Here is a 16,127-nt window from a genome sequence, read left to right on the forward strand (position 1 = left end):
CTCATCACTGCAGCTGGGCTCCAAATACTCTTGAACCCCTCTTGGAAAAAACAAGGAAGAGAGAAGGGAGAACATAAAAAGAGAAGTAGAAAGAGTCAGAGGGAAGAGAAGGCAGGCCACCAACTCTGTAACGATACTCATTCCTTTATTATCGACTGCGTTAATTAGAACAGGGCTGGAGCCTGCAGGTTGCTGGCAGCACTGAGCTGCAGGTGCATTTCAGCTCAACAGAGAGATCTCATCCTAAGCCAAGAAGACAGAGGGTAATGTTTTATATATATATTTATATATTCCATATGTCCTGTATCGTCATATGTATAGAGTGACAAGAATGGGCCACAGCATTGCTAACTGTTGTCCTAAATGAAGACCATAGCAACAGACACGGAAATTTGGTCCTAATCAAGGCCCTTACTTTGTCAACCAAGTGTTTGATACATCAAGAGGAAAAGAAGAGAGAGAGAGACAGAGAGACCGAGATCCAGCCACCCTGGTGGCCCTGTTCCCAGCATATCTTACACTGAGTGTAGAGTGTCCCCCGTGGAGGTAAACACACACACAAACACGCACACACATACACACGTACACAAAACTGCAGGCAGGAGCTCCTCCTCTGACCACACCTTGGGCCCAGCCCTCAGACAGGGGGTGAAGAAGCTGGGTATATTGTGCTATAAGACTGTGAGGGTCAAGTGACCAGACAATGCAGAGTCGATGTGTCCAGGTGATGAACGGGGCTAACACGTGCGGCTTCATCCACAAATGAGAAAGAGGTCAGTGGGAGAGGCTGCTCAGCGCAGGACTGGAGGTCCCTCTGTGCCCAGGCCCCCTGGGAAATTTCTACACACTGGTCTTGTCCCAGCCACAGCCGAAGCTCTGATCTGAATCCTGGGTCTCAAATAATCTCCTGGGCTCTGATGAGAAATGTTATTTCCTTGAAGGACAGAAGCAAGTGGCAACTGAGTGGCCCAGCTACCTGGTCCCGTAGTTACGGCAGCGATGACAGCATCACTGAATTAAACTAAACCATAGCTTGGTCCTTAGAGCAGAACTTGAACTGTGCAAGAAGCTTTCAGTTCCTGACGGAAAGAGAAAAACCAGGTAGTCGGCCCTTACCGCCACCTCCCACGCCCCCAATTTCATGTCAGTTTCATGCCTTTCCCCCAGTGACAAAACTCCTCATGTTCTAGGAACTGGAGACTCCATTATCAGGTCGTTTTGAAATCCCAAACCACATGTTTTCATTCATGATTACCTCTTTACCCTTCCACTAAACTATACAATTAAAAGGTAAGTCAATGAAAATTAACCTCTCTTTTTTTGGTAGAAATTTACTCGAGTTACCTGGAGACATACCGGGTTGTCACAAAGGAAAGTGAGGAGTACTTCCCTAGGGACCAATTTGCACAATGCTGAAGAAAATGTCAGTCTTGTCAACAAAACAGTGCCCAGCAAACGTGATTCAGAAACAGGGGTAACAGGCAGAGTTGGCAGGTTGCGCCTGGGCCTCCATCTCCTGTGCTCAGTGAGGGGGAAAAGCAACAGATTCTGTGGTACCTTTGTTTAGCCAGAGGGAGAAGGATACTGATCCCTTCCACTGTGAACGGGGATCCAGGCAGCTGCAAGGAAAATGATGAAAGCAGGAAGGAGCAGCATCTCGAAGATGGGGAGCTGGCCTGATTGCTTGTCGGCCAAGGTTAGTTCTCCGAGGGGACAGAAACAAAGGGCCGTCCCTCGATGACTGTCCACATTGTCTCTATTACTGTTCCATTTCCTGAAGGTCCCAAGGACGCAGCAACCGGTGGGGTCACAATTCGCATCCACGGGTTGGGAAGGTGGGCAGGAAGCAGAGTTTGGGAAGCCACGAGTTCTTGCCAAAGCTGAAAAGCATGGACCGTGTGGCTGAGGTCACTGGAGTCCTTGAAATGGAGCCCAAGAAACCGAAAGAGGTTGTTTGCGACCCAGAAAGTGGAGAGCGGTCTCTGTCCGCCGGAAGCACAGGCTCAACACCACCAGGATGGACGTCTCTTGGCCTCGGTGGACACCTAGCATTTTTCTAGTCCCAGAAAGTGCTCAGGAGCTGCTTACCGGCAGTGCAGGAGGAGATGGGAGATTACGGAGCGCGCTGGGTAGAGAAAGCACTCTCTTCTCAGGCCCCGCCGCCCTCCCTCCTGGGGGCAACTGACAGGGAGGAGCATGAGGTCTGATTGGGGCAGAGGGGGGTCTAAAGTCAGGAGACGAGGAGGCTGTGCGGCGACCATGGCAAGCTCAGGCGAGGGCACCTCTCCCACAAGAACTGAGCTCCACGAATAAATAACATTAATTAAATAAAGGAGGCTGAGAGCCAGCAGAGGCACGGTCTGCCAGATTCTCGCCCCGCACACATATGCACATGCGCACACACACACGCACGCACGCACGCACGCACACCGAGCGTCAGGCGAGATGATCCAGGGTTGGCTGCCCCGTCCCTGGGGTCTGGGGGATGGGCAGCCCGACTGAAGGTTGTCACTCGTGGTCTAGCGCTGTCGTGGGGAGCAGAGCAGCGGAGGCCAGCGAGGCGTGTGCAATGGAAGGTGGAGGCCGCTGAGGACTCTGGCACCTGCAGGGGAAGGGGATGAGGTGGGCGAGAGGGGAGGGTGGGGAAGTGCAGGAAACAGAAAAGTGAGGACTTTTCTTTCCCTCATCCTCTTGCTGTAGGAAGTTGGCTCCCACAGCCCCAGTTTTCACTCTCCCTTCATGCCCTTTGGGTACAACCCAAGCCCTCCTCAGCCTCAACCAGCCCATGGGGTTACCATGCCTTCTAAGTCTACTGCCCACTCTGACCGTGATGGTACTGACCAGGATCTGGACTTTCGGACTTTAGATGTGGAAGGTCTTTCCAGAAAGCTGTCCAACCGCATGAGTCTCTCCATGTGTAATGCACGCGGGTCTTGTTCTTGATCATGAGAGAATTCCATCTCAAAGACCGCTGGAGGGGACACATCCAACTCCAGAAACATGATGTTCTCGGCCTGTGGTGGGAATATCAGGCCAGACGTGAGCACTGGCCCTGATGCCTGCATCTTCTGGGCACTTGGGAAATAACGGGAGTAGCAAGGGTGATGAGGCAGGTAGAGGAAGCAGAGGTTGTGAGCATCACCTCCCTTGGGCGCTCTCTCCCCTCCCCCCTTCTACTTCCCAGCTTCTTACCCTATACCTGGGGTGTGACCCCATTGCCATGGCAACCCGAGCATACTGGCTGATAGGCCTCTTGTAGCCCACTGCAGATGTTGGCCGCTTCTTCATTTGGCTGTTACTGCTGTAGGGAAGAGGCTATATTTAAATCTATTTCCTCCGAACACAAAGGGAAAATGATATCATGATGGGTTAAGCACCATTCAGGTAGTCAGTAGGCCCTGCAGACTGCAGGTTCTGGAATTTTCTTTTCTTTGCTCTAATACAACCTGACAGCTCAAAATAGTATAACACAAGGAGACACATATTTCTCCACTCTTGTTGCTTCAATTATTTTCCACAGTGAAAAGGTTTGACTAAAGGCTGGAAAAAAGAAAGGAAATCCAATCTTATTTTTAGCTGTCGGACTCGTAGACTGACTTCACACACTATATAAAACCATCAATTAGTGGTTCTGCTTTTCATTTTCCTTCATAGGATTTAACACAATAAAATGATTAGAAACTCAGGCTTGAACTGCAGGTGTTCCAAACTAGCCAAAACAATCTTGAAAAATAACAAAAGTAGAGGATTCACATTTCCCAGTTTCAAAACTTATTTCAAAGCTATAGTAACCAAGGCTGTGTGATACTGGCAGAAGGACCGACCTATGGACCAATGGAATAGAATTGAGAATCTAGAAATAAACCCTCATATGGGGTGGGCCAAAAAGTTGGTTCAGGTTTTTCCGTAAGATGTTACTGAAAAAGCCGAACGAACTCTTTGGCCAGCCCAATATTTTCAGTCAATTGATTCTCTATAAGGGTACCAAGACCATTCAACAGGGAGTGAACAGTCTCTTCAGCAAATGCTACAGGGACAACTGGATATCCACACACAAGAAAATGAAGTTGGACCCTTCCCTTGTACCATATATAAAAAACTAACTCAAAATTAATCATAGACTTAAATGTAGGAGCTAAAACTATAAAACTCTTAGAATAAAACAAAGGAGTAAATCTTCATGACCTCAGATTAGGCAATGGTTTCTTAGATATGACATCAAAAGCCCAAGCAACCAAAGAAAAAATAAATAGGACTTCATTGAAAACTAAAAATTTCTGTGCTTCAAGGGACATCATAAAAAAAGTGAAATAACAATCTTCAAAATGGGAGAAATTACTTGCAACTCATAAATGTGATGAAGGACTTACATCTAGAATATATAAGTAACATTTACAAATCAAGAATAAAAAGACAAATAACCCTGTGTAAAAATGGACAAAAGATCTGGGCAGCCATTGCTCCAAAGAAAATATACAAATGGCCAATAAGCACAAGAAAAGCTCAACCTTATTAGTCATTATGGAAATGTGAATCAAAACCATAATGAGATACCACTTCACAGCCACTAGGATGACTATAATCAAAGAAGACAGAAAAGAGCACATGTTGGTGAAGATATAGAGAAATGGGGAACTTCATGCATTGTTGGTGGGAATATAAAATGATGCAGTCACTTTGGAAACAGTTTGGTAGTTTTTCAAAAAGTTAAACATAGAGTTGCCATATGACCTAGTACTTCCACCACTAGATACATATAATCAAGAGAATTGAAATCATGCTCACGCAAAAACTTGTATATAAATGTTCATAGAAGCATTATTCATAATAGCCAGAAAGTAGAAATAACCCCAATGACCACTGACTTATGAATAAATAAACAAAATGTGGAATATCATAGAATGGAATATTATTTGGCAACGAAAAGGAATGAAGGACTGATGCATGCTACAAGGTGGATGAAACTTGAAAACATTTTGCCAAGTGAAAGAAGGCAGACACCGAAGACCACATGTGATATGATTCCATTTATATCAAGTATCTGGAATAGGCAAGTCCATAGTGACAGAAAGTAGATTGGTGGTTTCCTAGGGATGGGGGACACTGGGGAGAATGAGAAGTGACAGCTAATGGGTTTGGGGTTTCTTTCTGGAGTGATGAAAATGTTCTGGAATTAGACAGTGGTAATGTTATACAACTCTGTGAATATACTAAAATCCACTGAATTATACCCTTTAAAATGGTGAATTTTATGATATGTGAATTACATCTCAATAAAGGTATCATTTATAAAACATGCAAAACTCAGGCTTGGCTTTTTTTGTTTGATTTTTTGGCCGTGTATCGTGGTCTGCAGGATCTCAGTTCCCCAACCAGGGACTGAGTGCTGAAGGCACTGAACCCTAACCACTAGACCACCAGGGAACTCCCAGGCTTGGCTTTTAAAAAGTGCATATTCTTTGACCCAAATTCCCAGTCCTAGGAATTTCCCTAAGGAAATAATCAGAGATAGGGACAATTTATAAGCAGAGATGTTTGCTGCAATATTATTTACAAATGCAAACAATTAGAAACAACCCAAATGTGCACCAATAGGGACCAGTTTGTTATTCAGCCAGGTGAAGGAGTAGTATGTAGTCATTTCAATTGTCTTATGGCTCTGTGTAGACATGAAAGGGTTTCCACAACATAGTAAATAAAAAAGCAGATAAAAAGATGGCATTTTGTGTTTTGTTTTTATAGGAGTGTGTGTACGTGCGTGGATGCTTAGAAAAAAGTCTGGATATTCAACAAAATGTTAACAATGATTGTCTTTGGATCGAGTGATTATGGGTGATTTTTATTACCTTTATGCCTTTCTGCAATATCTAAATTTTTTACAATGTATGGTTAATCTTATATCTAATAAACTATTTCAAATACTCAGAAAAGCATGGAATATATATCTGTTCGCCTATCATCCAGCATTGTCAAATCTTAACATTTTATTATACTTAACACCAAATCTTTAAGAAATAAAATGTAGACACAGTTTTTAAGACTCCATCACTTTCCTTCCCCAGAATTAATCACTCTCTTGAGTTTCGTGCTTATCAATGTCAGGCATATTTTTATACTTATTTATATATGTGGCTATTCATAAACAATATATATGGTATCTGTATGCCTACTTCTTAGTTTTATACTGTATGGTATACACACTATATTGTTTTGTGCCCAACAAACATGGCTTTTATATTTATCCATGCTGCTCTAGATTAGATGATTAAAGTTTAACTATATTGACTATCTTAAGGTTTCAATATAGCATTTTATATATGTTATATATATATATTTTTTTAATATATTCTCTGGTTGATAGACATCTAGGTCAATTCCTTTTTCTCTCTCCCTTTCTATTTAACACAGTGCTGTTGTGAAGAGTTCTGTGTAGGTATCTTGAAGTACACAGTCAAGTTTCCCTGGGGTATATACCTAGGAACGGAATGGTTCCGATGTGCATTTTCCGCTTTACCAAATTGCCAAATTGCTTTTCCAAGTGGCTGTATACCACGAGAAAGTTCCCATTGCTCTATATCCTGGCCAACTCATGGTATGTTAAGACTTTTTACTCTCAGCAACTTAATGAGTGTGAGGTATTGTATTATTCAAAACAAAGATAGGAAAGAAAACAAGTTATTTCCACTAAAAAACACAATACAGGGTTTGGAGTGAGGTAGATCTGAGTTTGAATGTTGGCTCTACCCCTTACAACTCTGTTACCTTGGGAAGCGGCTTAGTATCTGAGCCTCAGATATCTCATCGCGATCCTACAGAACTGCTGAGATTAAACAGGATAAGCACTTAGCACAGTACACCGCAAGGGCTCAACACGTGGCAGCTGTGATGATTATTAATTCTCAATTCCACTTGCTAATTTCAAACAGGGATACAGATGAGCAACGAAAAAAGCCAAAAGGCAGACAGAAAACAGAAGAGAAGAAACAGGCTGAGTAATTCAGAGATAGGACACTCTGTCCTTGAATAGGAGAACAAGCCGTGCAGGCGCCGACGGAACAATGCCCGCCTTCTGCCACAGAGAGTAACGAGAACCACATTCCCAGGGTTTTTTTTTTACCAAGTGTATATAAAAGAGTGCGGATCCCACTTAGGGTCCCTGCCGACCCCTCTTCATAGATGAAAACAAGGAAGACAAGGCTGTGGAAGCCCCAGCTGGTTCTGCTGCTATGGACCCTCTGGAAGGTGGGCGGGCTGTGCATGTGGACAGTGGCAGCACCGGGGGAGGGGAGCGGGAAGATCAGTAAAATAACAACTTATCATTTATAAGGTGCATCTGTGCATCCCATTTGAACTTTACAACCTCCTGAGGTGCAGGCAGGGCAGACAAGGAGATGAGGCTCAGAAAAGCAAAAGCGCCTTTGTGTCCAAGATCGTACAAGTAGGAAGAGACTCGGAATGGATTCTTCCCAAATACTCTTTTTAGGATGCCACGCTGTCTTTCAGGAGCGCACACAGAACAGCCTGGGCCTGAGTGTGCCTTGAAGGCTGCAGGCTCTGGGAACAGCACAGGGGGACAGGGCTGGGTGAGCAGAGCAGTGGATCAGGGCGAATTGGCAGCCTGACCCAATAAAGATGCCAGGGCTATTCTGGGTGGCAGGTGGGAAGCAGGGGGTGGGGGAGGGGAGTCTGTAATTGGGACACCAAGCTTCCCATCAACTCTCTCCTCTGCCTCAGGCCTACTTTCCATGATTGATCCGTCTGTAGTAAGCAGGTTGTGGCTGACAGCCTAGAGTGGAGGCCTGGCTCTGCAAGTATCCACCCCTCTTGAAAGAAACCCACAACAGCTATCCTGTGCGTCGTAGATCCCCAGAGTTCTCTTACGACCCTCCCTCCACATGGCTTCTATCACGAGATTATATAGATTTTCCTCTTAATATTAAAAAGTTCTCTCTCAGTCCCATCTCAGAGGCTGACCCCAATCTCATTACCAGCTCTGTCTGCTCACCACCTTTCCCCCCTCCTGTTCTGAAACCCGGCAGCCAGCATCATAGGGTGTGTTTTACTTCTCGGTCCTTTACAAGCACTTGACACAGCAAATCTGACTTTTCTCCATGATTGGATCCCTCCCTCCCTGCAGGTGAGCTGTCCACCTTGTAGCATCCCCCCTGCATGTCTGAAATCCCACTCTTCTTCCCAGTTCCCCTTCTCACGGCACACAGCCTGCCCGGGCAGGCAAAAACTTCTCCCTGTTTCAGATTCTTTTTCAGCTGTCACAGGCCTGTGAATGAATCTAGGGACTCAACTCAGAGCTGAGCATGTTCTGACTGAGGTAAACTTTGCCTCTGTAAGGAAACCAGTTTAACTTTCTATCCTGATTCTATTTAGAGCAAGGAATGCTCTGCTCTCTCTCTCTCTAAATTTGGAGGCAGCCTGATTTAAAGATCAAAATCTAGAACGAAAGCAACAAACCAAACTGTCCTTCTATGGCACTTGTAAGGCATGATGGCAAACTAGTTTCTCTGGAGTGCCCACAATTATCATACTGGCTTACTGGTACTATTTTTTTTTTTTTTTTTTTACTGGTACTATTGTAGCCATTTATGGATCATCTTCTCTGTGCCAGGTACTGGCCTGGAACACCCTCCACCCCACCTCCAACACACACCACACACACTATCTCACTTCAATCTTGATAATCCTGCAGGGATTTTTTTTTTTTTTTATCCCGACTTTTATCTGAACTTGGGTTCAGAGAGGTTAATAAAAAACCTTCTCAAGGCAGAGCAGGGACTAGAATTCAGAGCGTTCTAAATCCAAAATCCAGTCTCTTTCTACTGCACCACGATACTTTGAAAAGCGTCTAGGATAGCAGGGATTGCAAAAGGCAAGTGGCTAAAGTTACAAATAGAATTTTGTGAACTGTAAACCATGGGCTACAGACATTGCCAAATATACAACCCTTAGAAGACAGTTTTGTATAAACACAATTAAAAATAAGGTCCATGATGAGTAACCAAAAATAAAAGGTCATATTTGTAAAATAGTTATGGTTAGAGCTGGCTGCAGAAATGTGTTTTGCAAAGTAACGTTAACACAAAATTGTTTGTGATTGTGGAAGGGACCTCACCTGAAGTTATTGTGCATCAACTAGCAGTGGCCTAGAGGTAGTGGAGAAAAAAGAAAAAGGGATAGACGTCCAGAATAAGTTGATTCAGGGTGTGTTTCAAGAGCTCCCCGACAATAACTCCTTGTTTTAAAGAGAGGCTCGGGGAAGAGTGTGTGGGGTAAATGCTTGCAGCTAGTGGAAGAGGGGAAACGTTTTTCCAACAAAAGCTTTCTAAAGGGACGGTATGACTTTAGGTAATTTCTTTCCAACAATGCTTTTTTCCTCTCCTTTTGAGCAGCCTTCCGTGTTCTAATCCCCAACACACCACAGGCCAAACGGAAGCAAAATATTCCACACTTGAATTGAGCAAATGGGACAATGCCTTGATTAGTTAAATATGCTTTGGGAAGAAAGAGGTTTTTCAGCCCTGATTAAGTTATGTTGCAAACAGTGGGACCCAATCCTCCCAGAGAGGCAGCTTGTTCTACAGTCTCAGTCCACAGGGCTCCCCGAAATGCGGGAAGCTGCGTCCAAGGACCTGCCCACCCTCAGCCTTCCGCTATGAAAGGAGGGGCTTGGGGCAAAAGATCTCAGAGATCCAGGCCAGTGATTCTTACGTCGTGATGCTACCCTGGGGCTCTCTGTTGCTGAGTCACTATCATGCTTGGGAATTCCAATTAGGAGGGAATTGTTTTTACTTTATTTTAACCACCAACTGCTGCTATACAAAAGTAATTTTTAAAAACATGAATTTATTGAGGTTGAATTTATTTAAAAATGAATTTATTGAGCTGTCAGAGCTTGAGGATTTTTGGCTGCACCGTGCGGCATGTGGGATCTTAGTTCCCACACCAGGGATCAAACCCGTGCCCTCTGCAGTGGAAGCCTGGAGTCTTAACCACTGAACCGCCAGGGAAGTCCCAGTAGAAAGTAATTTTAAAAATTTGTTTTGTATAAAAACTTCCTAGATCTATTATTACTTTTCTTTTTTTTTTTTTGTAATTTATTTATTTATTTATCTATTTTTGGCTGTGTTGGGTCTTCGTTGCTGCGTGTGGGCTTTCTCTAGTTGTGGCGAGTGGGGGCTACTCTTCTTTGTAGTACGTGGGCTTCTCATTGTGGTGGCTCCTCTTGTTGCGGAGCACGGGCTCTAGGCGAGCGGGCTTCAGTAGTTGTGGCATACGGACTCAGTACTTGTGGCTCACGGGCTCTAGAGCACAGGCTCAGTAGTTGTGGTGCACGGGCTTAGTTGTTCCACGGCATGTGGGATCTTCCCAGACCAGGGCTCAAACTCGTGTCCTCTGCATTGGCAGGTGGATTCTTAACCACTGCACCGTCTGGGATGCCCTATTATTACTTTTCTTTAGTATTTTTGTGATTTTTTTTTTAAGTTCTGAGATAAATATTATTTATTGCAGTTATCAGACAATGGACAAGTGACATTAGAAAAAAGAAAATAACCTGTAGTAGTAATTCAGAATAGCATGTAGTTGACTGCCTGGCATTTATTAATGTCTTTTTGAAGTAATTTATTTATTGGAATTTTTCTTAAAGAAATTTATAAGACCTGTTTATATCAACCGTATTTAAGTACAGTGGAGAACACTGGGATGTCACAATTGCCTTAATACATTTTACCCTTACCCAGATATATTTTGATATTTTCTACACAAAATATATACTCTCTGTATTCTGAGGAGGTAAATATATATTCTGTATAAAACAGCATGTTTAAGTTGTGAATATACTTAACCATAATTTTGAAAAAGCTTGTAAATGTATTTATATCCTTACAATTTTAATATAAAATTTTAAGGGAACACAGTCTATCTGGGATCCAGTTAGAAGCACTGCTAATAGAGATGTACAAATGCAGGCTGGGGAGCAACTGTGTGCAGATTTAAGTCAAAGGGGTATGTATGTCGAGACCAGTTCTTCCCAAAGAGTTATGGGACACTATAGCGTAAGCTAAAGCCCACTGCCTGCTTTGAGCCCGTTTTTTTTTTTGTTTGTTTGGTTTTTTGCTTGTTTATTTGTTTCTTTGTTGTTTTGGCCTCCTCATGGCATGCGGGATCTTAATTCCCTGACTAGGAATGAAACCCGTGCTCCCTGCAGTGGAAGTGTGGAGTCCCAACCACTGGACCGCCAGGGAATTCCCCACAAGCAGATTTTGAGGAAAGAGCCGAATTCTTAGGCTTCCTAATGGCAAAGAAAACACTGAATCTTTCTCTCTTTGCATTACTTTCCAAGAGCAAGAAGGATGGTGGGGGGAATCAGAAGAGAAGGGAAAGGTGGGAAAAGAACATCACAGGCAACTCCCTCTGCCCAGAAAGGTTCTGGTTCTGAGGCCTAGAAAAGAACATGTAAAGAGCACAAATTCTCCTTTAAAGCAAAGAGAGGGATAAGAGGCTAGGAAAGGCAATAGCTCAACAGTAAGCAAAGATACCAATCTATATTTTGGAGGACTTCTTTCTTTTTAAAAGTTGTTACTGGGCTTCCCTGGTGGCGCAGTGGTTGAGAGTCCGCCTGCTGATGCAGGGGACACGGGTTCGTGCCCCGGTCCGGGAAGATCCCACATGCAGCGGAGCGGCTGGGCCCGTGAGCCATGGCCGCTGAGCCTGCGCGTCCGGAGCCTGTGCTCCGCAACGGGAGAGGCCACAACAGTGAGAGGCCTGCGTACCGCAAAAAAAAAAAAGAAAAAAAAAAAAGGTGTTACTGGTATCTACTCTAAAAATTATTTAACATGTGCTGTTTTAAGATAGCTGTTTTATTTTTAAAAATCTGTGAATGGTTTTTCAGTGTATGCAAACCATTTTATTTTTGCAAAAAAAAAAAGAGAAAGAAGTTATTTAAAAGGTTTTTTAATTTAAAAGTTATTCGAGTAAAAGGAAGAAAGTAAACTTAAAATAACCAGAACAAAGAATGGAGATTCATAACCATTAAGCAGAAAGCTTATCTTAGCTTCAGGCAAAGCACCCACCACGCTTTGGAGTCTGGATTCTGTGCTTAGGTGGTCAAGTAAAAACTGCAGGGACAACGTTTTGAGAAATGAATAAACTCCTCTGAAGCATGAAATTTTCAAAACTCAAATCAAGATCCATTCTCAGTTCCAGATTAAAGGAGATGGAACAGGCATGACAATTAAATGCAATGCACCATCGCAGGTGAGCCGGTGGGGGAATTGCTGTGAAGGACATTATTGAGGTAACAGAATTTCCTGAATTTGATCACTGTACTGTGGTTATGTAAGAGAATGTCCTCACTCTTAGGAAATATGGGTAAAGGGTTGACTGTCTGCAATTTAATTTCAAATGGTTGACGGGAGGGGATTAATAAAGCAAGATGTGGCAAGATGCTAACAACCGGGGAGTTTGGGTGAAGGGCATATGGGAATTCTTTGTACTATTCTTGCTTTTCAAACTTAAAAATTTTTTAAAAACACACGCCTTCTCAGAGCGTCTCTCATCCCATCTCTATCCAATGTAAAGAAATTCCTCCACCTACAAACTTTAAACTCAAGAACTCTGTAAGCACAAAATAACTCTACACAGCAGAAGCTTCCCCAGCATCTTCCTCCAGCAGATGGTGCTGGAGTAGTAGTTTTTGAACCTAGCTTCCTGTAGAATCAGCTGGAAGCCTTGAAAAACATTTTTCTTAAGCCCTGGGATCCATGCAAGACCCTTTAAATCAGACTCTCTGGAGCCCAGCTCACAGGTGATTCTAGTTGCAGCCAGGGTGGAGAACTTCTGCATTAGATGACGTACTACTGCAGGCCTCCACTTAGATTGGAAAGGTGGATTTAAATCCAAACTGATGCCATTGAAAAGTCCTTTACTCAAGAACTTGCCACTTACAAACTTGTGTAGTGTTGCCTTGCGTAGGATCAGCCCTTCAGAAAGTAGACAAATTAAGTAGGCATCTGTTGCTCCAGTGAGAAGCTGTAGACCTCTACAGCTAGCTTCCCACCCCAGCTTTGGGGAGACTCCTGCCCTATCTTGGCGTTAATATTCCTAGGATAGATAGAGCAAAGAATCTCTAGGGAAGTGCATTGGTGTCAGGCCTCCTGAACACCTCTGTACACAGATTGTCAATGAAGGGACAGTGGTCCAGCTGGGTGAGGTAGTCACTCTGCTGGGTTTGAACATCCAGTCTTGTTCTTCATGGCCACCAGCAGAGGGAAAGGCACACCCAGAGCTAAATGCACTTAGCTCTGTTACCTAAGAGCTAGGATGTGGAAACAGGTGGAAATGCTGAATCACCCAGCTGAGTGAGGCTACAAGGACCTCACATCTCTATCATTTCTTGATCTGATTACTTTTCTGTATTCCCCACTGGACTGTGAGCTCTGACCGTGTCTGATTTACCTCCCATCTGCAGAGTCTCCTACAGTGTCCAACACATAGTTAGTGCTTGGCAATATTATCTGTTGTTGCTGTTTTTGGCATCTGACAAATGAATACTCACCAGACCGGCCAAATGTTAGCCAGCTAGTATTTTCTGCATCCCAGACCAATGAGACACTGTACTTGACAACCCTTCCTTCATGGAGACCCCAACATTAGGTCCTGGGAAACCCATCCTCCATCTGCACCCTTCCCAGCCCTCCCCAATCCACTAAAACGTCTGTCTCCCCCAGGCCCCTGGCCACCCCGGGCCTGGGGCGAGCTGGCAAGTCCCTAGGCCCAGACAGCTGGTGAAGGACTCACGCTCCACCGGGCATGAGTGGCTGGAACTTCCATTGCTCCTCCTCGCAGTCCAGGAAAAGCCGGTTCATGATCTTGTTCTTCTCCTCAGGGGGGATGAAGTTCTCGATGATTAGGTACCTGGGAGGAGGAATGAGGTAGACAGGGGATCACGTGAGACCGCACAGTGTATATGAAGGTTGAAGGATGAGAAAAAAGAAGCAAAGAGGCAGAGGGAACAGAGAAGGTGGAAAAACCAAAAAGTCGGGGGGAGGGAATCCCTAGAGAAATAATAGAGCATGCAAATCACAGTTTCTAATGCAAAGATTATAGACTCAGGGCCTTAGGAGTTACTTCTGGGCAGCACCTGGCATGCACTTTGCGGAGTGCATCAAATGCAGGCCGAGGAGAGTAAGGAGGCAACAGGAGGTAGAGGAAACTCCAATGGGCCCCTCCCCCATCCCTCAGACACATTCTGTTCCTAAGGTACATGGACATGGGTGAGGAGACAGTTGGAATGAAGCCTTCAGGAAAGAGAGGAGCCTGTCAGGGAGAGGCCCAGGGCCTGAGGGATGGCTGTGAGAGCCCCAGATGGAAAGAGGAGGGGCCCTACTTGAGCTTGAGCTCCCGGGTCTGCTCATTCTGTGCCTCTTCCAGGTCCTGCCGCACGCGGATGTACTCATCGTGCTGGTCCTGGATCTCCGCCTTCACCGCCTGCAGCTTGGCGTAGAGCTGGGTGGGGACAGGTGCAGCTCAGAGGCGTTGCAGTGTGGCAACCAATGTGGCTCCGCTCCGCTCACCCAGCCTGGGTCCCGACGGCTGCAGGCTCAGGGTCCACCAGCTCGGTCCAGGATGAGCCCAGGGCCCACCTCTGAAGCTCCCTCCTGCCCCACCATCCATCGGAATGGGTTATTCTAAAGGCTGCCCTGTCCCTCCCACACTGTGGCCTGTTAACCTGCTCTCTCAGCTGCTGTCCACATCGTGCAATGTTCAAATCTGAAGGGACCCGAGGGACCTTCTGGTCCAACACCCCCTTTTATAGGTGAGGAAACTCAGGCACAGACTTGCTCAAGGTTATACAACGAGATAACAGAAGAGCCGGAATCAGGACGCGAGTATCAGGACTGCCATCCAGGGCTCAGGGAAGGAAGGGAGCCTCAGCCAGTTTGCAAGGTGACCCATCCTACTCCTGCCTCTCCAGCGGCTCTCGAAAGTAGGGGTGTCCGGCTTCCCTGGTGGCGCAATGGTTGGGAGTCCGCCTGCCGATGCAGGGGACACGGGTTTGTGCCCTGCTCCGCGAAGATCCCACATGCTGCGGAGCGGCTGGGCCCGTGAGCCATGGCCGCTGAGCCTGCGCGTCTGGAGCCTGTGCTCCCAACGGGAGAGGCCACAACAGTGAGAGGCCCGCGTACCGCAAAAAAAAAAAAAAAAGTAGGGGTGTGGAGGGCAGCTCCAACCTTCCTGTCCCACTCCTAACCCACTGAAAGCTGTGTCCCTGGAAACTGCCACTGGAGCTGGGCCTCTGCCTGGCCTGCTCTGGGGCAGACACCTCAGCAATCTAAGGGCTCTCCAGGTTCTTCCCAGAATCCAGACTGGAATTTGCCGCTTCCTGCCCTAGGCCCTCAGCTTATGCACACGCCTTTCCCTGGCCATGGACTTTGCAGGGTCCTGGCAGCCAACATTCTCATCCCTGGAGAGCCCTGTGCTCCCTCTCTGAGCGCTCCCAGGCTCGAGTCTCCTCAGGTTTCCCCACCACTCCCCTGGCCTGCTCTGTGCCTGGTTATCCAAACTGTGACTCACTGGTGACACCAGAGTAAAGGGGGAAGTTACCCAGGACCACGAGGATGGCAACCCTGGAGAGTGGAAGTAAAAGTGTTCCCAGCCTGTCTGGCCCCTCCTGGCCCAGGAGGAAAGGCTCTATCCCACCCCACCCAGACCCCCGCCTTCCCCTGCTCCTCACCCAGCACCCACGCAGTGTAACTCAGGGGGTCAGCAGTCCAAGCAAAGCGGGGAGGGGTCGCTAAAGCACACGCCCCTTGGGCAGGTGACGTCTCGGGCAGAGGCTGCCAGGCCCTTACACACCTTGACCCAGTTCTGTGTGGCATCTCACCTTCTTGAGTTTCTTGGTTTTGACCTCCACCTCCTGCTGCAGGGACGTGTAGGTGCCCCGGAGCTCCATGGTCTCCTCGTCTCGGAGCATCATCTCCTGCTGCATTTCCCGTTCGCGGCGTTTCTAGGCCAAGGCAGGGCACAGGACTCAGCAGAGCAGAATGTACTGGGGAGCTCTGCCTACCATGGAACCTGGCTTCGTCATGACCATGGGCGCCAGGAGGCAGCAG

The 16,127-nt window shown here is 46.1% G+C and overlaps 1 protein-coding gene across 1 annotated transcript in view; it reads right to left on the minus strand.

The window, feature by feature from the left end:
- Positions 1–1,236: 1,236 nt before the first annotated feature.
- Positions 1,237–16,127, minus strand: part of KIF3C (kinesin family member 3C) — a 33,957-nt gene continuing 19,066 nt past the window's right edge. The window contains exons 3-8 of the mRNA XM_082671945.1: positions 15,899–16,021; positions 14,402–14,520; positions 13,813–13,929; positions 3,193–3,301; positions 2,842–3,014; positions 1,237–2,602 (exon numbers count right to left, since the gene is read on the minus strand). Coding sequence (XP_082528071.1) covers positions 2,509–2,602; positions 2,842–3,014; positions 3,193–3,301; positions 13,813–13,929; positions 14,402–14,520; positions 15,899–16,021 — 735 coding nt within the window. The 3' untranslated portion in view covers positions 1,237–2,508. The remainder of the gene's footprint in view (positions 2,603–2,841; positions 3,015–3,192; positions 3,302–13,812; positions 13,930–14,401; positions 14,521–15,898; positions 16,022–16,127) is intronic.

This window comes from Grampus griseus (assembly GCF_964374135.1).
Source record: "Grampus griseus genome assembly, chromosome: 15".
In the NCBI taxonomy this organism is placed as follows: Eukaryota; Metazoa; Chordata; class Mammalia; order Artiodactyla; family Delphinidae; genus Grampus; species Grampus griseus.